General features: G+C 41.7%; 2 protein-coding genes across 2 annotated transcripts in view; one reads left to right on the top strand and one right to left on the bottom strand.

Moving 5' to 3' along the window:
- RRP1B (ribosomal RNA processing 1B) overlaps positions 1-22,025 on the bottom strand; it is a 29,878-nt gene extending 7,853 nt beyond the window's left edge. Inside the window, exons 1-13 of the mRNA XM_034753729.1 lie at positions 21,755-22,025; positions 17,057-17,139; positions 15,550-15,607; positions 14,813-14,898; positions 13,496-13,557; positions 9,534-9,663; positions 7,849-7,913; positions 7,107-7,273; positions 6,286-6,377; positions 4,778-4,875; positions 3,799-3,818; positions 3,176-3,304; positions 1,398-2,143 (exon numbers count right to left, since the gene is read on the bottom strand). Coding sequence (XP_034609620.1) covers positions 1,398-2,143; positions 3,176-3,304; positions 3,799-3,818; positions 4,778-4,875; positions 6,286-6,377; positions 7,107-7,273; positions 7,849-7,913; positions 9,534-9,663; positions 13,496-13,557; positions 14,813-14,898; positions 15,550-15,607; positions 17,057-17,139; positions 21,755-21,998 — 1,980 coding nt within the window. The 5' untranslated portion in view covers positions 21,999-22,025. The remainder of the gene's footprint in view (positions 1-1,397; positions 2,144-3,175; positions 3,305-3,798; positions 3,819-4,777; positions 4,876-6,285; positions 6,378-7,106; positions 7,274-7,848; positions 7,914-9,533; positions 9,664-13,495; positions 13,558-14,812; positions 14,899-15,549; positions 15,608-17,056; positions 17,140-21,754) is intronic.
- Positions 1-24,455, top strand: part of HSF2BP (heat shock transcription factor 2 binding protein) — a 108,549-nt gene that overhangs the window by 32,090 nt on the left and 52,004 nt on the right. The gene's annotated exons all lie outside the window — the stretch shown is intronic.

The following is a 24,455-nucleotide window of genomic DNA, read 5'->3' as shown; positions in this document are numbered from 1 at the left end:
TTATGCTCCACTTTAAACAATGCAGAAGTCTTAGCTTCCCAATTTTAGCAGGCAAACTGTGAAGCAATTCTGAACATTCATGGTTTTGCCCTTTCCTGTTCTTTTATGATGTATAGAGTTAGCTTCTTCCGATTCTCAAAATTTTTTATGCTTGGGAAACCAAGACTCAAAACATCTCCAACTCCTCTCTGCTGGAAGCAGGGCAATTTGCAATTCAGGATACAGCTTTGCGGGACATCATTCTTGAGTTCTAACCTCCTCCATCAACGACAGAGAAGTGAGAACTTGATATTACACAATTTAAAACAAGATTTTAAAAAAGGGGAATCCGTCTTTGTACATCATAAAGGAGTGAAGCAGTATTTAGTTCTGCACCAGAGATAGGTTTAAAGATCCAATATTTTGCAAACTCTCCAATGGCAGAAATGTGAGATTTGCAATTTGGAAATGCCAATTTCCAATACTATCACGAAGCACTCATTCTCTGAACACATAGCCCTTTAAAATAAATGATCACAGTATTACGTATAAAAAGCTCTGGAAACTTTCTAACAGTATCATATGTCTGAGTTATTAGTCCTCCAAGGACTATACCGTTAGTCCTCGTCTATACACAAATTTGCACAGGTTTAACTAAAGATGTGTATTAAAACTTGTTTAAATTGGTGTGTAACCAAGGCATACACAGTACTTAAGTAGCCTGGTTTTTAAGGCAGAGGAACAAAGAACGTGCATAAATGTTTGCAGAATAGTTTCCTTTGAACCACAGCAAAGACAAAATGAATGGTGTGAGGTGCAAAACTTGGACTAAAATGTTTGAAATACATCAGTAAACAAAATGAAAATATATAACTTGTAAATATTCAGTAATTTTCATTAAGGAAAAAACTCTGAATATTTCAAGGAAAAACTGCCAGGATTCCTGCAGTGTTGTCTAAGTCATAACCTGCAAAGTATTTTTGGACCCTAAATGCTTTCTAAATTCAGACTGCCTCCACTTACCCACAAGGGAGGGTGTAGGGGACAAAAACCAAAATGACCATAAATTGTTGCAAGGAACTATTATTGCTGCATCAGAGATGGCCTACTGGCCAAGAACAAGTTGAGCACAGCATTGGATGCAATGCCCTCCTTCCAAGAATTTGGCCCATTCACACAAGTAATCATGGAAGCACTACGAGCAATGAAAGTCCCCACCTTAGATTCAGATCCATGACATTCCTGAGTGGTGAAATATACACATGGGACCCTCCCACTCCCTTAATTCCCAATTGATATTGTTATCCCTTGACAAGGGGAATTTAACGCATGTAAAAAAAACATCCCATAAACCACTCAGCTCATACTGAATTCAAACAAGCCTCACAGGCAAAAGGCAATTAGAGCCCTCTGCTTACACTCTTTTTGCTTTTCTTGCATGCAGCCTCCAGAACTCCCTTCACTTCAACAGAGTTTATCACCTCCTTGATCTTCCTCTTCTTTTTCAGGGATGGTGGTTTCTGGTTTGAGACCCTGAGCCCATCTAAACTGCCCAACTTAGGTTTTTTCTTCCATTTGACTTTTGGGGGCAGTGTGGATTCAGAGTCCCCTTCTCCTGTAGGGCTATTCTGCAAGCTTTCCTGTTCTGACTGCAGAGCAGCCTGTTCAGATAAGCCATTGAGTAAGACAGTCCTCATTTTCTGTTTCTTTTTCACCATCTTGGTAGTCGTTACAGTGGCACAGTCACTGCCATCCCACAGGGCATTGGCATTAGCTGGTCCATTTTGAGATACAGGTTTTACATGAACCTTCTGCAGTTTTGTGTTCTTTTTCTTGAGCTGTCTCCTTTTAGTCTGCATTACGTCAGTCCGAGCATCCTGTGCACAGTTGTCACCATCTCCTTCGCTGCCAGTTACGCCAATTCCAGTCTCAGTTGCCTCTTTGTCTAGAGATTTGTTTTTTCTTTTTCTTTTACTAGTTTCTGGTGCTCTGCCCTTGTTGGGTTCTTTGGGTCCAATTGCATCAGGTACCTCCTCTTCACTTCTCCCATCAGCTGTGCTGGAGTCTGCAATTTGACAGTCCCTCTTCTTCCGCCTCTTCCTCTTCTTCTGGAGTCCTGATGCATCATCTTCCTCTGTACTTGATGCCTCTTTTCCATCCTTCTCTGCAAGGAGGCAAAAATCGGAAAGCAGCAACATTTAACCCAAATATAAAATGAAAAGACAACTGCAATAGAGGAGTTGCTTTCCTTACATCCCTAAATCTTTACTGCACGTACGGCCACAGAGTCCATATCATTTTTTCCAGGCCTATTAATGCTTTTCTTGACTTTTTTCATGTTACTGCTGGGTTGCCAGCAGTTGCCCATGAGTAGTTCTAATGTAGTAATATCTCCACCCCGTCAAGGTGCTCTCTCTTGGAGGCCTTCCTGCTGGTAAACCCATTAAAAGACAGCTCATGTGTCAGCTGACTCTGGTAGATTTTCTTGAAGAACATTAAGCTTGTAGCAATGTAAATGCAAACCCTGATGGTAGAAACAGCTGTAAAGCCTCCTAGATAGCTTATTTCCATTCCTCTCTTCCAGACATTCCCCCTAATTGCTAATGTTCTAATGGCATTCCTCTTTCAAGGGGACAGAGATGTTCTTGCTTTCACAGTAAATACCCATAGTGCTGCTTGACTGGGTAAAGGCAAAGCAGAGCTTCTTCCCAATCTGCCGCATATTGGGTGAAATCCTAGCTCCACTGACGTCAATGACAAAATTCCTGTTGACTTCAATGAGGTCAAGATTTCAACCTTTACCCTTCATCACAATGAGACTCAGAAACTTGTGAATCCCAAGCCACTGATCACTCACTTAAAACAACCTCCGCCTGTTATGTTGCCAAGCCACACTAGGTATGTCTGTTCTGCAGCTGGGAGCAAGCCTTCCAGCTTGGGTAGACAACCTTGTACTAGCAGGGTTTGAGCTAGCGTGCTAAAAAGAGACGTGTGAGCACTGCAGCTCAGTCTCTCAAGCCCACCGGACCCCCTAGGCTTGAGAACCAGAGTCTCAGTGAACCACACATCTATTTCTAGCTTGAGCCCTGCTAGGCTGAGACCATCTACGCAGACTAGGAGACTCACTCACCGCTGCAGTGTAGACATACCTATGGACTGGTGAGAGTGGTCTCACTTCCCTAGCTTTGCCTACTACCTCTCTCTTTTTCCAGCTTGGCTTTCTCCACGGATTTGACAACTTTTTTCTTTCGCCTGCCCCTGCTGAATGTATCGTCATCTTCATCTGTAGAAACATCTTCAGGGAAATCATCTTGTGGGAAGATTCCTGTTGAGCAAAAAGTCTGATGAGACGTCTGAAAATACCCCCATTCCCCCCAAGTAATTTCTGTATTCACATACAGCACAAGAGGCACAAACACTGATTCCCCACTCCACTTGTCTAGCAGTACGTTTAAATCACTGCAAAGAAATGTGCACAGAAGTGTGCGGTTTCTTCATTATTCTGAATCAAACTGATCATGTTTCTCACTTAAGAAGCAAAGCATTTGAATAAAAAGGCAAGACCTCGGCTTATAAAATTACAATGCTGCCCCAAGTTGTGAAGCATTAGATATGGGGACCTGACCTCCTTTGTGAATCTGAGCAAGTTATACCTCCTAATGAGAAAACCACATCACAGCAATAACCTCTGAAACTAATATCCTTCAAACATATGTAAAAACAACACACGAAGACAACATTCACTGCAAATCTACACTGAGAACAGGATGAATCATTTAGCAGAATAGAAGTGCTTCTTTTTTGATGCTCAATTCTCACCTTCTGCTAGGTCCTGGAACCTGAAAAAGTTAAAAAAAAAAAAAAAAAGTCTTACTGTTACAATATTTGACTGAAATGTCACCACGTTACTGCATTTATGATGCACACTTCCCACTTTTGAGGAAAGCATAATACATCGGAGGGCTACAAAACGCTAGCTCGCCAAGAGATCTGCCTCAGAACTCCAGCAACTCAAAGCCAAACTACTGAAGAAGTCTTGGCAAGAGTGCGATTTAACACTGCCGCTCCCCTCCCCCGCAGTTTGAGCACAGTGCTGTTCAAATACTGCATAATTTAAGTGAGGGTGGAGTAATCTGCAAAGTGAAGGCGTGGAAGCCTGATCCAGGGCCGGCTCTGATCCCCCCCGCGCCCTCCGGGGAGCGTGGTAGGGGAGGGCGGCGAGCCCGGCCGCGGCCCCGCTCTCCCCGACCGGCCGGCGCGCCGGGAGGAGGGCGGAGAGCCCGGCCAGGGGCCCGCTCTCCCCGGCCGGCTGGAGTGCCGCCCCCCCTCCAGGTGTCGCCCCAAGCACGTGCTTGGTAGGCTGGTGCCTGGAGCCGGCCCTGGCCTGATCACTTGAAATACTTAGAACTATACAAGACAAAGCGCTTGACAATGCAACACAGGGAACAATCCTAAACTGGTACGAAGTACAGACAAGACAACTCAAGTCCCTTCCAACTCTAGTGTCTAGGAATCTGTGAAAAACACAAAATCAAAACCGGTCTCAGACCCATACATATATCCATGTCTGACAGAGATTTTATACTCTCATTACAACATACTGTAAGCAACGTCTTCTTTCTAAGATATCTGGGCCAAGTAGGAATGCACTGGACAGTAAATTCACTGCAGAAACACTTTCATTAAAAGGATAGCAATCTCTTGATGTGGACACTAGCAGTAGAGGGGGTTGGGGAAACAGGATGTCAAGTCTATTTAGACAAATCATCATACTGAGCTTTGTTTCAAGAGAACTCACTTTTTGACCAATTTGTACAGACGTTTTCTGTTAAAGGCAGGTGTATTTTTTCTGCTGGCCAATTCAAAGAGTCTGTCAGCAACAGCTTTGTAGTTAAACTGCCAAAAGAAAGCAAGCACAATACAGTATCTTTGTTAGGCTATCATAATGAACCGCCAAGTATAGCTGATGTTATAAATACTTCAAGCAGCATATGCTTTACACTACTTCCAATTCCTTCCACTACACTTGATCTCTGCCAAGATTCAACCCCCGAATGCACATGCTAGCTTTATGAATGGGTTTTGTCTGACTACATAACAATGGGAGAAACCATGTGGGTGAGGTAATATCTTATTGGACCCACTTCTGTTGGTTGAAGAGACAACCTAAGAGCTCTGTGTAGCTTGAACACTTGTGTCTTCCACCAAGAGAAGTTGGTCCAATAAAAGATACTACCTTATCCACCTGGTCTCTCTCATACCCTGGGATAAACATGGCTACAAAAACATTACATTACAATGAGCATTCAAATAATATTTTTTCAGAATACTCCTAACCTGGACTCTCATTCAGAAGGAAAAAGCAAACAAATAAGTGTGCAACATTTTAGTCCCTGCTTAAGAGCCATAGCCCAACACAGGAACATGAGGCATCTCTGTTGTAGCATAATCCTGGATCCCAGCAGTTTGTTCCAACAAGTTCATAAGATCTGCCACGCGTTTTAGTGCCCAGCCCTATCTCCTGTGTACCCTCCCACCCTATCACTTGTGCTGTCAACATCAGTAAGGGATATGCTGACTCCTGGGACAGACAGAACACAATATGCTTTTAGCAACTTTTTTGGTACCTCTTGAGCAGGGCCAGCTCTAACTTTTTTGCCGCCCCAAGCAAAAAAAAAAAAAACAAAAACCCCACAACCACCCCCCGCACCCCCAAGATTGGCCGCCCCTTACAAGCTGTTGCCCCAAGCACGTGCTTCATCGGCTGGTGCCTGGAGCCAGCCCTGCTCTTGAGGTGAAAGGGGGAAAAAAGGGGGCAGGGGAGAGATTAGAAAAAGAATTTGGCACATGTACGTCTCTTGTCATTTGTTTTGTAACCTACTCACAAGAAATAGGTTATTAATATGACACTCAGCTGAAGACATCTAGGCTATGTCTACACTGTAATTAAAAACCCATGGCTGGCCTGTGGCAGCTCACAGGGGCTTGCGGGGCTGTTTAATTGTGGTGCGGATGTTCCAGCTTGGGCCGTACCCTGAGCTCTGGGACCCTCCTGCCTTGCAGGTCCTACAGCCCAGGCTCCAGCCCAAGCCCAGAAGTCTACACTGCAATTAAACAGCCCTGCAGCCTGACTCAGCTGGCCTGGGCCAGCCACGAGATTTTACTTGCAGTGTAGACATACCCTTAGAGATGTGTACCTTATTATTCGACTGGTGATGTCTCCACTATCCACTAAGTGACAAATAAAAAAGGCCTAGGATTATTCATGGGGATATCATGTTAACATGAAGGAAGCAAGGCACAAACCTGGAGAACAGGACCAATGTTTTCGTCAGCATTTTCAGAAAGGTCCTCTTGCACTTCAATGCCCAGTGCAGATTTTTTTGATAAACGTTTGTCTGTTATTACACAAAAAAGATTTTAAAGATCAGTCGGAAAGAATGGGGGAAAGCACTGTCCAGTACAGTAGAATAAGAGGAGTACTTGAGCTATGAAACTCTCCCCCCAAGCAGGGAGATGGGATGCAGGTATCATTTAGCATATGAGCATAGGGGTGAGTCAGGAGACCTTGATATTTTTCCTTCCTCTAGCACAGACATTCTGTGTTACCTTCGGAAGCTAATGCAGATGCTCTACACCTCAGTTACCTGCTCTTTATATTGGGAATGATACATACCCATTTATATCCAAACGTTTTAGTTCTAAGGATGAAAAAACAATTCAGAACAGCAGTATTGTTTCTGGGTCTTTGAACTGACCATCCCCATAGTAGAAGAAATAGCTTGGAGCAATTCCCTCCTACAGCATTGCCACAAAATACTAGTTTTTGGACAGTCCTGGGTTCTCTACGGCTGTTGCTGTAAGTAGACTGAAATGTGGAACCGTATGGCCTGGTATATAAAGGGAGCACTAAGATGTTTGTAATTGACTAGTATATGGTTACTTTGTCTACTAGATAACCCGAAGAGAACAGAAGCAAGATTTGCTGTTCCTGTATCACCTGTGTGCCCTAAGTTGGCTGAGAGTGGGAATGGTATTTTTAAGAGGTGGGATACATATTTGGATCTTGTCAATAGTTACCGTATTTCTTTAAAGTCTGGGCTAAATTTTCATCACTTCTTCCTCACCTTTGGTCACTAGTGGCTCCTTGTTTTCAGCTTCATCTCCCTCTGACAGCTCAACATCGCCATCGCAGCTTGTTTTCAATTCTTTCATTAGATCTTCAATGGCAAAAGGGGACTGATCCACAATGGCTTCAAAGATACCCCTGGCTACTGCCTGCATCAGGTGACGACTGTATTATATAAAAAAGGATGAGAGTGGGAGGGAACACACGCAAAGTGTTAAAAGCCCCTTTTCCTTCCCATTTACATTTAAAACACTTTGAAGACGGTGAGACAGAGAGAGAGAGAGAGAGAGAGAGGCATCTAACTTTGGGGAAAAAAAGTCACCAATTACTTAAACAAGTTGCTTAACTCCAAACAGATTTTCCAGTTTCGTATTTGGTTCTTCCAATGTTATAGCTTGGAGATTTTGCTTGGTTTATTAATTAATATTTTATATTCCAATAGCACCAGATCAGAGTCAGGGCTCTGTTGTGTTAGGTACTCTATAAACACAGGTATAGGTAGTTCCTATATTTACACACCCACTTCACTTATGGTTTTGAGGAACATAAAGGTGAGTTAAGCTAGCCACAAAGGCCTGCCCAGGCAGTAGTTTCTCTATGACCTGAACTTTATTATGTTCTTTGCTTTGCTTCAGTCCATTTGTTTATTATCTTTTGAAATGGCATTTCAAGAACTTCCTAGATCTTAGACTAAATAAATAAATAAAATGGAAAATCCAATATTTATCCATCACACTTACTCTTTAGATTTGGCAGCAATTTTGCAGAATGGTTCAATAAACTTGAGATTCTGGTCTGCTGTGAGCTATGAGATTAGGAGACAGAAAGACTTAGTATAGTAGAGCAGACATTGTAGATTGTGAGGTAGGAGATCTTTCTAAGAGGCTACACGCCAGCACTTTTCATTGTTTTTCCCCCACTAAAATTGACACGAGTAACACTTCAGCACCACCACCGAGATATCTGATAGACGCACTATAGAAATAGAGTGCTTTGTACACATTGATTTATTAAACTGCACAATATGCACTTGATCCTCAATTCACAGATGGCGAAATGAGACGGAGGAAAAAGTTAAGCGAGTCAGCCGAAGGTCACAAAGGAAGTCTGCAGCACATTAAATCCTGGGTGTCTTCTGACTTGCAGACCTTAACCTGAAGACCAGCTAACAAAATAGTAATGAACAATAAGATCTGATCCCTTTGCTAAGCTCAACATAGGAATATAGGCTGAGACTTTCAAAGCAGTCTAGGGGATTTACACACTTCTTTCATTACAATTAATCTAAATCCCTTAGACTGTTTTGAAAGTCTCAGTCATAGGCCTTATGAACCGTATGCAATTCTGGGGCTGGAGGAACTGTTGCTGAATTAGAGCCCTGATTGTAGACACTGTCCCCTGCTACAGAAGCTTCCCCCCCCCCCCCCCCCCCCCCATTGCCTATACCTGCCAACAGAATTGCCTGCTGGGCCACCCATTGCATTCTGCTGTCTCTTCTTTAGAGAGCACTGCTACAAAACTGCTAATAAGCACATCTTGTCTGTTAAAGAGAAAATAGTTACCAGGAGGGCATCTGCCAGCAGCACCATATATGGACCAGCAAAGCAAAGGCTACGAATTAGTATATTGGGGCTGCAGGGACTCCTCCCTAGCAGGCTAAGAAGAACGACATTATGGGGAGGCATTTCAAGTAGTAATGAAATGGTCAGCAGAATTCAGATTCCTGCAGCAGAATTCCACAGCAGGTGCTGTAGAATCAAACTTTAGACTGCTGCAAAATTCTGCTGCTTTGCATTAGCCAGTAAGACTTAGTAAGAGAGAGGAAGATCTATACTGAAAGAGATAACAGGCAAACTAAATTAAAGATATTGCTGGTACCTGGCAAATTGTGTAATTTGTTCTTTATGGGGCAGTCTATCAAAATGCACGTCTGAATCCAGTAGTGCCCAAGTCATTGAAAACAGTTTTAAAATTATATTTCTGAATCTCTACAACACGTGGTTAAACGGTCAGGTCAAGTATGGGCTCAAAGTGAATTTTTATAAAAGAAAAGAGTGATGAGATGTTAAAAATCCCGACAGAAACAACAATTGGGTTTTCTTTTTTCCCCCCCAAAGAAAAAAAAGGAGGGAATCAAAATCAAAAAGATTCCCTCATTATATTTACAATCTAAAATTGGACCAATTGTAGCAGAGTGTGAGAATTGGAAAGTGACCAATCTATGTTCCTTGTCCAAGCTCGGAGAAATGCAAAACTTAGCAGCATAAATAGTGATAAGGAAACAGGATTTCAGAAATGTCTTCAGTGTTAATGAGTTTATATTTAAAACAATTAGATATCAATAAACGAGGATTTAAAAACACTGATAAGAGACGGTTGTATAATACAGCAATAATAATCACAAAGAGAATTGTGTGTTTTCTACCTCCTTGGCTCCAGCTTTAGCCAGTTCTTCCAGATAGATGTCAATAAAATGGAATTTTATCCCATTGGGAGCATTACTTTCTGGGTGTATGACTTCCTTCATTAGCAGATGCAGAAATGGCTCAATCAGACTGGGGAAGGAAAAAAAAAAAAAAAAAAAGGCAAGCAGGATACATAAATTTAAAAGTCTGGGTTTAGTTTGCTTTTTTTACCAACTACTAAAAGGTGGCTTTTTGACACTTGTCAGAAATAAAGAAAATACTCAGAGAAGTCCAGTCATAATTTTTACTGCTTAAAAAAATGTTTATCGTCAGAGTTTCCTGAGGTCAGAATATTGTTTACCAGCAGTAAGGAAATCCACTCAACACAAGTGATTATAGTGGAGTGGCAACTCTATTATAGTTAAGGTTTAGTCTCTTTTATCGTTTAAAAGACTATTCTAAGTGCTTGAGAATCCATATGCTGACTCAGAATGCCTTGAAATTTACTGTGTCTCATGGTGGTGAGGGGGTCCAGATTTGGGGTCATTTGAGCCAGGGGTTCCCATGATGCAACTCCCCCTAAAACACCCGCAGCATTTTACAAAATAATCTAGCTCTTCTAATTTTGTGTGCACACCTGGGGCTCAGGCTATGGCTCTAGTCCTCTCCAAAAACTGATCTCAGCTGCTCAGAATTGATCTTACCTAGTGTCTGGCTCCCATTGCCCCTTTGGGAGTGTTATACTGAAGTTATTTAGGATTAGTTTAGGAACTTGGGGTTGGATCGTCAGTAGCTCGAGGCAAAGAGAAATACACATGCCCTGCAAAACTAGGGCCCCTTAAAAGCAAAAGGGTTTCCAGTCAGCCTGCTGTCAGGATAATTGAGTGGCTCCAGGAGATATGCTGCGATCACTGAATCTCAGCAACACCCAGGCACTCGGTGTTCGAGCCTTTTCCTTGGCAGCTATCAAAGTATGTATGTTGTCCTTGCTCTAAGCCTAGGCTTTTCTTGGAAGTTTCTTCCCCTCTGAAACCAACATTTCTGGTTTAAAAGAGAGATTTTGAAATCCACATACAGACGGATTTTATTATATAAGTACTGTGGCAAGATGGCTGATGTTAGCATGGTGGGTCCTGCGCTTTTCTTGGCTGGGGGGGGGGGAGAGAGGGGAGGAAGGGGTGCTAAGATGCTACCCCTTGCCCCTGCTCTTGGGCGCCGAGGTCCCAGCTAGTGGCCCGGGAAGGTGGTAGAGGAGGGGTCTGGGTTTGCTCCTCACTCTGAGCCCCTGACCCTCTCAACCCCTGTGGGTTCTTATCCTCTTCCCCCTTGGGTGAGGTACCTTCGGTCCTTAGACGCTGGAGAAGGAAGTCTCCTTCCCCTGCTGGAGCAGGGTCTCCCTTACTTTGGTTCTCTGGTCTTTCAACTCTCACAGCACACCTCCAAGCTCCAGTCCTCTCTCCTTACTCCTCCTCCCCTGACTGCCTGAAGCAGGGGGGTTTATTAGGTTCCTGACAGGGCCTTAAATTGACTACAGGTACTTCAATTAACCTGTAGCAACCCTCCCTAGTCTACAGGGACCCACGCCTTAATTAGTCTAGGGCAGGGATTGGCAACCTTCAGCCCACGGCCGCCAGGGTAAGCCCCCTGGTGGGCCGGGACGGTTTGTTTACCTGCCGCGTCCGCAGGTTTGGCCGATCACAGCTCCCACTGGCTGCAGTTCGCCACTCCAGGCCAATGAGGACTGTGGGAAGCGGTGTGGGCCGAGGGACGTGTTGGCTGCCGCTTCCCGCAGCCCCCAATGGCCTAGGGCAGCGAACCACGGCCAGTGAGAGCCACGATCAGCCGAACCTGCAAACGTGGCAGGTAAACAAACCGGTCCAGCCTGCCAGGGGGCTTACCCTGGCAGGCCGCGTGCCAAAGGTTGCCGATCCTTGGCCTAGGGCTTATATATTCCCCCTCTACCATTCTTCCACTGCTCCCTGGCCCTCCTGTATCACAGTACCGTCAAAGAAATTAGCATTAATCAAAAGGAAGAGGACAGACTAAAAGAAGCAATTGGGATACTGTAAACATCCTGAACAATGGTACTGAGTATGAGCAAAGGAAAGCAAGTCCCTAGGTCATTTAGTTCCTCAAACACAGCACCCCTAATATAAACTGCTCATAACATTTTCAGAGTCTTATACCTTGGTTGATGCAGTGGTAAGGACTAAAGGGGGAGGAGGAGGCGTTTTGGCAGTGAGGGGGGTGCTGGAGCAGTGCAGGGATCGTGGGGACTGGGGAGGGTGCAGGATAAAGAATGTCAAGTGCACTTATACTTAATTCTCTGGAAACCAGGAAATATGAAGTTACAACACACAACATACCCACAACGCAACCTTAACCCTGTGCCCTGGAGCTAGCAATATTACTGTGAAGGATTCAGTAGCATGGTGCCACAATAAATAGATAAGGAGAACTAAAAGAACGCAGCATTGTTGGTGCTGTGTTCCACAGATCTGCACATCCAGCATTTATCTGCATGCACTCCAGTTGTGTTGCCCGTGTTACGTGTAGCTGTACCAAATAGTGGAGGGATTACTTGGAGCATCTTGGCAAAGCTGTGATTGTGATATAAGAAAAGGTGCATATGTCCCTTGAAGGATCAACATTTCTCAATTCAGCACTCAGTTCTGAGGATTGTATCAGCAGAAGTGCAGAAGGATCTTGCTATCAGGATGATCAGCAATCTGGTGCCCTATGTGGCAGTCACCAGGGCAGAGTGAGGGGTAAGTGAAGGCAATGTCTTTGAAGGAATACTTGAGCAAGGGTGAAAATATTATAACATTTAGCAAGTTGGAGATGGTTTGTGTAGATTAAAATCAGTGTAGGTAGCTCCTGTTTACTACACCTGACCTAAATCCAAGTTTTGCTTTAGCAAAGAGAAGGTGTAAGATTTTATCTTTCTGCGCTTGTGTACTCTGCAGCATCTGTAAGATTAGTGTGTCAGTGTGCGTGTGTGTTATTGGCATGTCTGGGGGATATTGCTCAAAGAAAACTGAGTTAAGGGTACATGGTAGGGATGGCGTGTATCTTTTGTATTTCCTGTTTTCAGAAGCTTAAGTCTCCATTACCTTAACTCTCCATTTCCTGGTTTTCAGAGAAATAAATAAAATGCACTTGACATTATGGAAGGGCATGAGGCACCACTAGGCAACCTTTCCTCTTCTTTAATTAATAATGAGAAGTACTAGTTTTGACAGTCATCACCACTCTAAGAGAAGGCCAATCCAGCAGACTGAAGTCAGAGGTTTGACACAGCATGGAAGTTAGACATTAGAACCACCATCTTGTTTAACAGCTTGTTGAAAATATACAAGACTGTGCATACGAAACAGGACAGACTGGACAGAGAAGTCAGTTTACAGTGAAAGACTGCTATAAGCTGCTTTTATCAAGAAATTGTCACCCTAGACAAGGAAAACGGAATTCCTAAAACCTGGATAACAAGATTCCCTTTTCCAGATTTTCTGTGCTAGGACTTCATTATTATTATGCATACTTCTAAAATTCCACTGCTAGTTCTCCTGGCCGCAATGCCAAAAAGCCTGGCAACACCAGTATTCACGGGGACCACTGAATGCAAGACCTGTTATGCCATCATGCTAAAAGCCCTTATATTCAGTATGTGTAGATATACCCATATAGCTTTTTCACAAAAGCCTTACTGTGGAATGCACATTCAGACTAATTGCCTAGGCAAACTTGAGTGTTATCAATTACAACAAATGTTTAACTTAATAAAAAAATGTAGACTTTAATCTATGTATTAACTAGCTAGCACAAGTGATGTGATACATAAAAGGCTTAAACAGAACAAAGAAAGCCAATGACTAAGAAGAGCCATCTAGAGAGGAAGAAGACACGTTAAATTAAAATATTTTTGATATGGGCAAACCGTGCAACTTCTTTATTATACAATTACCTCTAGCAGTTTATTTACCTTTCATCCCATCCATTTCTTTTCAGTACCTCGAAAGACTGCCTCAAAACCATGCGGATTAGCTATAAAGCAGAAGATTTGTTATATGACACTACAGTTTTCTATTTGAATCAATAAAATAGCTACTCTGACAGTCACATAGGCAGACTCTTTAGTTGAGCTTTTGATGGCCTACAAAGTTTGCTGGAAAGGGTCTTTCATGAGTACATGAGACGTCTCTCCATTACTCAGAGATGGGGTATAGGCAGCGTGTGATCTGAAGTTCCAACAGCATCACTATTTGCGGTCATTACACTGCAAGCTAAACAAAATACAGTGACCATGGTACATCCCCCCCGCACCATTCTATGCTGCTCCCCCATCCCCAAAATCCTCCAAAGCAGTTAAGGTGCATTCCTCCACTTCCCCATTTACAGAAATTCCAATTTAATAAATTCAAACCAATTAAAAATGTTAACAATTTCATACTAACGTTAGTTTGTCCTGTTGTATATACATTAATTAAGAGACAGGAACACTACACATGTAACAGACATGATAAATTAACCTCTAGGAACCTTACATTTTTGATGTTCTCAATTTGGAGTAGTTAACTTCTCAACCATAACACTACAATAATGCAAGTTTTTGAATTTAGCTTCCTTTTTTTAAGGAAATAAAAATAAAAATTGGAAGACAAAATACTAATCTGATTTTACTGTGTATTTCAATTAATAAATATTTTATGCTTAGAATATGCCTTTAAAAATTAATTTACCTCACTTCAATACTTCAATCTAATATATTTCCTATACATAGGAATCTAGTACACTGTGTTAAGTTTAACTACTATAGATGGTAACTTTTTTTGTTTTTAAATGGCACCTCCAGAAAAATCTCAAAGTAGCCTTACTTTTATTTAAATATTAATTTTGAAGAGGTAGCCATTAACATGCCCTCTGGATGTCATTGCAAACACTTATGCATGTGCTTAACTTTATCCGCAGTAGTCCTACTGAAGTCAATGAGGAACACTCATGTGGTGTGAAGCTAAGCAAATGTATAAGCATGTGCAGGATCAGACACTTAAATAAAAATAATGTCATGACTTCTAGACCTGCCAAGGCACCAATTAAAGGCCTATATACAAATATGCTTTGCATTGTGCATCCTGAAACTAGCAAAATCCTTTCGCTATAACATATGCAAAGACATACAAAGAGATGGCAACTCTCCAGTACAGCATCATCATGCTTTGTCTGTTCAAAACATATATACCAAAAAGAAAAGAAAAAAAAAAAAAACCCAATCCCACCATCTGAAAAAAGTTAATATTACCATGTAGTATTTATCAAGGCGCAATCTGTCTATCCCATTCCATTCACGGTTCATGGTTTGCCAAAAGGTCTGAATGAACAGGTGCTCTGCAACAGAACAAAAATAGTGAATGTGCATGTTCAACACCAATACTATTTTATGATACTGAAAGCAGCCTAGAGAGACTACTTTTCCAACTTAATTTTTTTTCACGCTTCTCTACATACTGGTCCAGCAGTTTCAGCACCAGCCTAGAAATACATACTCAAGATTGTTGTGAGGATAGATACAATACAGACTGTAAGGTGCTCAGATACTACAGTAATAGGGAGCAAACAAGTACTTTACATAGATAGGTGTGGCAAACAGTTACAGTGACTGATCTTTGTAAAATATTAAATGCAAGTAGAAAGGCAATCTTAGGGTTTTGTGTTGTTACCCATCATTGTAATATGAGCACTTTTTATGTCAGACTGGTAATAAGCACACGTTACCATACTGCAAACAAACAAACTTTATCAAGACAAGTCTAGCTATAAATAAGAACTGATTGGATTCTGAACATGTGACAGAGAGCTGCCTCATATATTGCAATCACAAACAAATCTTGGATGACAGCTGGAAAAGAACATTGACAACAAAATAAACAACAATCCTACCTGTCTCTGTTCTGGACTCTGACAACTGGCTAAAAGTCCCAAAATATAAAGGCACTTTGGAGAAAAAAGAGAGAAAACAAAATGAAATAGTAAACTTACGAGCCTCTATATTCTGAACGACATGGATAAGTTGGGAGATAGTACTTGCTAGTTCCTCCTTAAAAATATAAAATAAAATAAAGTTAGCACCTTGTTTCAGGGTTTAGCCTCCTTCCGATCTGCAGCAAAACAACATTGGTTAATCTAAACTTTTAAATTAACTTTACACTAAAAAAAAATGTTGAGTTAGCAGATATCTGAGTCCATGTTTCCACACACAGAATCTCATGTAGTTGTGGATATGACAAAGCATCGCCGAGCTTGAAAATGTTTTTTTAACCTACATTGTCGTGCTGTGGCTGCACTTCTGTTAGTATGGATTACACATAAGAGAAGACTCAAGGATACCAAGGATCTGCTCATCTTGACAAGTCTACAAAAGAACAGCTTTCCAGCAGCAGACAAAACTAGATTATCAGGAGAATAAATGCACACCTTTGAGTTTACACATCTGTATAAAACCTTATGGGCACTTATAATATGTAGTCCTCAATTATATGCCGCACACACTGTATTCTTTACAAAATGAATATTGGCTACACAAATGGAGATTTAAACTGTTGCAAGGAATGAAGTTACTAGGATTAGGAGTGATTTTAAGGTCAGGAATCAACATCTTCCTCTATGCTTGCATAGTGTTGAGCACAAAGCAGCACTCAAGTTTCAAAGAATCTGCAGACAATGTAAGGGAAGAAAGCTGGCACTGGATGGAGTACCACACAGCCCACTTAGAACTGACGGTAAAGGAGAAAGTTATCCAAACTTCCTGGCCAAAGTTGTTGCACTAAAAAAATAGTTACCTCAACAGAATTATTAACCTTTAGTTTCCTCTCCATCCCCAACCACCTTAAATAAAAAAGAAGGACGAGGAGCTACGCTAGAGTCTTCCAAAATTCCAAATGTGGATGACAAACTGTAAAGTTCCCTGCTCCCCCAGGATAGAAACTGTACCAATACTGACTGAAGTTGCAGAAAATTATCGTTGAAGCCAAACGGCAAAGGAAAGAAAGATTGTCTGGATCCCTCGTGACAAAGAAAAGGGTTCTTTTCTGTAGCCTGACACGAAAAAAAAAAAAAAAGGCAAGCAAAACTTTCAAACTGGGTTAAATCAGAGGCCAGGATATGCTGTAGTTAAAGGATTCCTACTTTGTTTACAGAGGCAACTGTGGTAGGGCATACGCAAACCAATACAATTCCAGGGGGTACATATACAGAATAAAATTATTTGAAGGAAAAGGTTTTACATTTCCCTGGAACAGGCTGCTGAAAATTCCAAGTCCAATTACACTCCCATTCAAGTAAATCTACAGGTGCCTCCTTTTAGTGAAGGACTGCCAGTTGCAATTAACTCTCCCACATGTGCTTAATTCCAACTTATCCTTATGAAATGTGGCAAAAGTGTTAAATTGGGTCAGTGTTGCTACCCAAAATGAAAGGGGACTACATCTTCATGGTGCATTTCAGAAGGATATCCATAATATACACAAAAACCCACTGGATGACACACCTGTAGCAGAGGTTTATCCTGCATCCACATACAGTAAAATAGTCCTTTCCATATTTTTAATAATTCTTCTTGGCTGAAGCCACCTAGAGTGCAAAAAAACCAAAAATTATGCATAAGAAAAAAAAGACACTTCCACCAAACGTTTACAAGCAGATTTCTCATTTTCCCCTCACCCTCTTCCACCCCTTTAAATTCCTTTTGGGCAGACATTTTTTTCTCCTATTTTGAATGGAACTGAAGCTAATATGACGGTTTTGCATATGGAAAAATGTGGTTAATGCAGTGATACAGTGCCTTTAAGCCTCCAGTTTGTCTCATATAAAGTATATAGTACATTAACATGGGTTTTGAAGAAGTCAGATGGGAAAAACCTATTAGTTCATTCTGATCCATCCCCCTGCCAGCACAGCATTGCACTAAAAGAAAACATACTATAGGGAACAAAGTCCCAGTGTTATTTTTAAGTGAGGGCATCATATTTAATATTGCATGGAAAGGATGAGAGGGGAAGAGAAAGACTAAGTACCAACCAGGGAGAGTAAGTGACTTTCTCTGCACTAAGAAACACGAACGCCCAATCTATACATTCAGAATGGGTCTGTATTTTGGAATCTTATTTTAATGTGGTTCAAACACTGAACTGATTTCTCAATGGTCAGCAGACGTGGATGGGATAAAACTATGTTAGAACGGAGATCGCTGAATCACATTTAATATTTTTGAGCATGACTCAGCCCTAAACATAGATAACGAGGAGTGCTTGTGGCACCTTAGAGACTAACAAATTTATTTGGGCATAAGTTTTCGTGGACTAAAACCCCTTCATCTGATGAAGTGGGTTTTAGCCCACGAACGCTTATGCCCCAATAAATTTGTTAGTCTCTAAGGTGCACAAGGACTCATTATTTTTGCTGATATAGACTAACATGGCTACCACTCTGAAACCTAAACATAGATAGTAATTAAGTTATTTTGATTGTAGTGAGAGTTGAACTCTTACCAATAGAAACCCCATGCACCGCACTGCAAAAGTTATGTTTATATTAGAACAAAGTGTTTCTTTTCCTGAGCTTGCACAGCTCCTTTTTTTCTGGTTGAAAACACACTCTCCACTGTGTTTTCCTTTTAATTTGATACACTGAAGTAGCATTCCCTTTCTGTTTCGTAATCTCCTACATCAACACGGACTGTTCATTCTTTCTCCTTCCCACTGTATCTTACCACTTCTATGTACACATATTGCTAAATTTCCCTGGACCATGTTTTTAATAAAAGTTTCACTTTATATGTAGCACAAGTCAAGAGATACCTCTTAAAGGGCACCTATATGTGAGTCTCTAGTTATCAGCAAAATATGGCATATTCCCTTTTTTATTAAATCAAGCTGCACAAACAAATATAATGAAAATATTTTAGTCACAAATTAAACTTGAGGTACATTACTACCTCTTTATTTTAATTGTTCAGAGTCTTTCTGATAGTACTAAAAATTCAAGAGTCTCTAATTTTGACTAGAATTTGTGCAGTTGTCTTACACTCAATTCCAAGATATGGCATGTGGACTTCTAAGAAAAGTAACTAGAATCAGTGGAGCCAGTTGAACACCTACATATTTTAGGTTCTCTATTATTAGTGATGCTAAAAATAGTGCTCAGAGCCTTTTAAGTATAGCAGAGTGATACTAAGGTTTAGGATAGGATTTATCACCACAAGACTTGAGTGCTAGTTGAGAGTCCCTATCACTACTGTACCATATCAAACACACATTTCAGCCTGATCCACCAACATTTCCAAATACAGGAAATAGAAGTGGGTGAGAGAAACATGCAAAGTGCTACATGTGAGCCTTGAAAAACCATCAGGCTCAGATCGTAAGTTGTAATCAAAGGAGACTTATACTCAACATCAACATTTTAAAGCTGTGCCAGCTTCAGCCATCCAAGCAAATGTTCAGAAAAGATGGTGTTTTGAGACAATAAAACTGCCTTTTAGCTGGTATATAGCTACATGAGCAAGTTATGGGAATATCTCAGCAGGATCTGCTCCTCCAAAATCTCGACAAAATTAAACAGCTCCCTAGCAACTGTAAATGAGATGTGACTATCAAGCCAATGCATCTTCAGTAGAATTCAAGGTAGACCAACCTTCTGAAGATAAAAAATGGCCATATATAAATTAAGAATTGTTATTTGGAGTTTTACATAGATATCCTGTTATCGGTTATGTGTGGATTACAAAATAATAGTTTCGGGTTTTTGGCAGCTTCTCTGAAACACAGGCTTTGCTACTTGAAAGACATTTTTTCATATGGATACTGAACCTGGGTCTGCTGCTTTACACCATTTTAAGTACACTACGGTCAACAATTTACAATAGTGTAACAGAAAGAAGGTCTGAGTGTATGTTCAACCTTCATTAGAGAGTCATGACTGCTGCCTCCATAATAAGGCCTGTCACAGATTATGCCAGTTGTTACATTTTGAAAAGGTCAAGGGGAACTTTTTCATGGGTAAGGAGACAGACTTTTAAAACATTTTTATTTCACAAGGGTAACATTTAGAATGCAACACTATCAATTCCTCATGCTCTTTTCCCACAGGTGGATTATTAAAATATCATCACTTCATGTGTATGTTATAACTGAACCCCCTATATTAGTGATCGTAGCGTGCATCAGATGAGGCCTGCATTAAGTTATAGATATCTTGTTGTGAAGGGGCAGTGTTTCAGTTAGTGCGGGTACAAATAGATAGTTAGCTATAGCTCAGAAATGGCCCTTCTACAGTGTGGGGGGATGTTGCCCTGGGTTATCTGCAAACCTGCAGTGTAGACAGAGTGACGTGTATGCAAGCCCATAACCCTCTCCTTGGATTGTGGCGAAGTCCTGGACGGAGTAAAAACATGCTTAGTCTGTCTACACTAAGGGTATGTCTTCACTACCCGCCGATCTATCCAATGGGGATCGATTTATCGTGTCTAGTCTAGACATGATAAATTGACCCCCGAGCGCTCTCCCGTAAACTCCTGTACTCCGGCGCCATGAGAGGCGCAAGCAGAATCGACAGGGGAGCGGCAGCAGTTGACTCACTGCAGTGAAGACACCACAGTAAGTCGATCTAAGTATGTCAACTTCAGCTACGTTAAATCACATAGCTGAAGTTGCGTAACCTAGATCGACCCCCCCCCCCAGTGTAGAACAGGGCTAAGAGGTCAAAACAGACCGCAACATGTGTAGCGAGGTGGAAAGAGGACCTAAAATCCCTCTTTCCACTATAATTGCAGCTGAATAGTAAGGCATGCAATATGGTTGTGCACCAATCTTGTTATAATATGGCCTGGTATTGCTAACATTGATGGGACTGAATTCTGCCCATACTAGCTATACCAAGACATTTTCTAACAAGTTTGGTACACAGTCATATTGTAAATGGGCGCTCCCATGTACAATTGAAGTGTAGACCCTATTGAATTGTCAGGCAAAAAACATGTAACAGCTATGAATTACACCCATTCATCTCAGGGTAGGTCTATACTGCAATGGTACAGCTATGGAGCTGCACCTGTGCTGCTGTAATGCCATAACGTAGATGCTTCTGACATTGATGGAAGGAGTTTTTCTGCTGATGTAGTTAATCCATCTCTCCCCAAGGCAGTAGCCAGGTAGACAGAGGAATTCTAGCTGCATTTACACTGGGGATTAGGTCAGCATACCTATAGCATTCAGGATGCAAAGTTTTATAGAGCTGACATAGCTAGGTCGATCTAATTTTTAAGCGTAGATTAGGCCTCAGTCTGTTGTCAACTCTAAAGCGTGTTGTCACTTAACGTTTCCTCAGCCATCCAACTAGGGTGCTTCATTTGCGAGCTCAAATGCTTGTATCCATCTGGCAACCATAACTAGGTTGCATGCAGTTTCAAAACATAAATTCAATGAACAAGCTTAAAAAATTGATTCTGGTTCTAGTGATACTCCCCATTTTGAACACAGAATCTCTCTGAAACCTGTAATATTTCTAAAGCCGCAAAAAACTTAAGTGCACCCACCGTACATATGGCCCACTGAGGAAATGTGATTGTCCATGTTATAATACTTGAAGTTTCTATGCTCTTAAGAGCTGCTAATCATCCCCTCCATACTTATAGAACTATATTTCAGGGAAAATACTTCCTGTGGTAAAAGTCAATTAAAAATAATATAAAATAAGGACATTGGCAATACTAATCCTCCCTAGAAAAGATGGGAGAGTACAAGACATCCCACTCTCATCTCAGCAGTAGCATCTCTTACTCTCTCCTAATTTGGCCCTGCTGTACCACACACGTGTCAACCCCACATCTCCATTCTCAGAGGCTCCCAACAACTCCACGTGCCTCTCTCACACATTCTATGACTCCACTTCCTTTTCCTAACCCCACTGGCCCTCAGCAGTCTGCTGCCAGTGCCGTTGCCAATCCCATATGCCTGCCCTACCTACCCTCATTCTCTAATGTCGATGCCTCCTATAGCACCATGTGCTTGCCTCAGTCGCTCCGACCCTTATCCCAGTCATGTGCGTCTCCTACGCCCACCGCGTCTCCGCAAAGTTGCCACTGCCCCCACTACTCGTCTCCCCTACCCACCCTGAGGCTGCCTGCCCCAGCACCACGTGCCTGTCCCACCGCCGCCGCCCAGCACCACGCGCCTCTCCCAGTCTTTACCCGCCGGGCTCTGGGTCCTGAGGCTGATGTAGCCGCGCAGCTTCTTCACCGCCCGGTCCCGGCTCCGCTTCTCGTTGGCAGCCAATCTCTGCGCGAACTGGATCTCGGGCGGCTGCACGGCGGCAGCAGCAGCGGCGGCAGGAGCCATGGTCCCTGCTCCACCATCCCCCTTCGCTCCCCCGCCCTCTGCTGGGTAGAAGGCGTCCCTCCCGCCGGCCCGCTGGAACCGGCTGACGCGTTCCATCGAACGCCCGCTGATTGCGTCACAATCGCTCTCTGTCGCAAAAGTTCCAGGTCTCTCCGGGGAGGGTTCTGCTCTTAAAGGGCTAGTAGTCACTTGGAAAGGTGCTTCCTCCTGCTGGGAAAATGTGCCGGTTGCTTTGTGCCACTACACACTACGTACATTTTAACGATCCCCTCCAAATGGCTTCCGTAGAAGCGGTGCCCAAAGTCCCCTCGCACTTTTGCTGGATACAGATGCTTTTCAGAATATAAAGCACTATCTCGTCCCTCCGGCCACTGGGCACTGCGTTGCTTGAAACTCTAGATTAGGAGAAACAGCTTCAGGGACTGAAAAATCCAGGCAAACAAGCCCCACAGGTGAAAAGTGAATGAGTTTAGGTTTTTGACAGAAATCTGAAAGCCCCTCTTTAACAAAAAACGTTCCCCTACAATTCTAATGTTTATTTTAAATATATTAGTCATCTCTTTGCTTTGTATCAACTGCTCTGACCATCACTGCCAACTCCTATTAAGGTACACAAATATTATTATTTCCATTTTACAAATGGGGATGACAGACAGCAAACAACGTAGCCATTGCTACAAATGGATATATACAGGTGAGTCATGCCTTCCTGTCTCCAACTATTGGCGTGGGCATCACCCACATAGAGAAATTGTCATGGTCAGGAGGGCCTTGAATTACGGAAAGTCAAGAAGTCTCTTGTAGGGACTCAAGTTGAATTTAGATCCCCTAAACGCCAGTGCAGTGCCTTAATCACAAGACAGTGCTTTCTACTTTACAATTACACAGTGTTTTTTAACTTCAAAACGTTATATGGAAAACAGAGTCTGTATATGCAGTTATAATGCCAAATCAAGAAGAGATTGCCTAGATCTGGTCTTCTATTCTCATAAAATACTGCAATATATTGTCAGTCCACAGAATCCAAAACACACAGGCCCAGGCTCAATGGGAGTTAGGCACCTAAATAGCTGAGGATTACTGCCTGCAAAAACAGAGACAGTACACTTGACATGCTAATTTTTCTACATTCTTTCAACAGCACATACCTCTGATTTTTTCTTTCAGACTATGTATTTTTTCTAATCTTCCAGATATCATGTCATGCACATTAAGCAAGTACATGAAAAAGAAAATGCAAAATGTTTTGAATATTTACCTTAAGTTGTTAATTTATTTGGGGGAAATAGATCAGTTTTGGAAGTTACTCTGCTCAAAAATGACTCTTGCCAAGTGAAAGCCAGGGAACTTCATCCTGCAATAAATTCTGTGTGGCTGGACCTAGCTACAGGTTTGGGGCCCAGCTAAAGTTGTAGCCCTAAATGTTTGTAACAAAAGAGTGAATTCTGACTTTTACTCAGACCTTGTGACTACCTTCTACTTTAAGGCACACAATCAATTTTAAGTTTCAGAGTAGCAGCCGTGTTAGTCTGTATCCGCAAAAAGAACAGGAGTACTTGTGGCACCTTAGAGACTAACAAATTTATTAGAGCATAAACTTTCGTGGACTACAGCCCACTTCTTCGGTATGCATCCGAAGAAGTGGGCTGTAGTCCACGAAAGCTTATGCTCTAATAAATTTGTTAATCAATTTTAAATTCACACTTCTGTTTGAAACTGTTTATATCTTCTATAGTTACAAGTAATATCTAAGATTACTAGAAATGACAGAGGAATAAATATTTTTTTTTTCCAGCTTGCTTACTTTGTGCATTTGACAACACTTAAGGCTCCATCCTATAAGCTGTTCCACAGGGACAGTGGTAAAATCACAAAGAGTAGAGGCAGTATTCAGGGGTAAGTGTATAAAAAATTAAATGTTGTTTAATTAAAACTGACTAGATTGCAAATTGGCAGTGTCTTTGTAACCTCTCTCATGCTTAAGCTTAAAACATTTTAACAATTTCTGTGATTCCTCCATTAAGCCCAGTGTTGTAATTAATTATATTTTTAAAAGGTTGTAATGGTGATCTGGGGAATTACAGATCAGTAAGACTTACATCTATACCTGGCAAATTATTTGAAACAATGATTAAAAAAAAAAAAAAAAGCACCTGGAAGGTCATGGTATGATGATAGGGTCTAACCAGCATGGTTTCCACACAAGAAAATAATGTCTCACTAATCCCTTACAGTTCTTTGAACACATTGGTAAAGCAGTGGATAAAGGAGAACCAGATGACAATTTATTTAGATGTCCAAACAGGTCTTTGACAAAGTCCCACACAAAAGACTATAAGAACCTAAGCAGTCATGGGGTAAGAGGCAAAGCATTGTTATGGATCAAAAATTGGCTAGGAGAAAGTAAGCAAAGAGTAGGATTAGTTGGTCTTCCTTAGGGTAAAAAGTTAACAGGGTGCCTTCAAATTCCAGAGTAGGCCCTGTAGTATTAAACAATGGTCTGGAAATAGTGGTGAGAAGTGAGGTGTAAAAGTTGCAATGACAAAGTTATTT

This window comes from Trachemys scripta, chromosome 1 (assembly GCF_013100865.1).
Source record: "Trachemys scripta elegans isolate TJP31775 chromosome 1, CAS_Tse_1.0, whole genome shotgun sequence".
In the NCBI taxonomy this organism is placed as follows: Eukaryota; Metazoa; Chordata; order Testudines; family Emydidae; genus Trachemys; species Trachemys scripta.
This window is presented reverse-complemented; position numbering and strand designations above follow the sequence as displayed.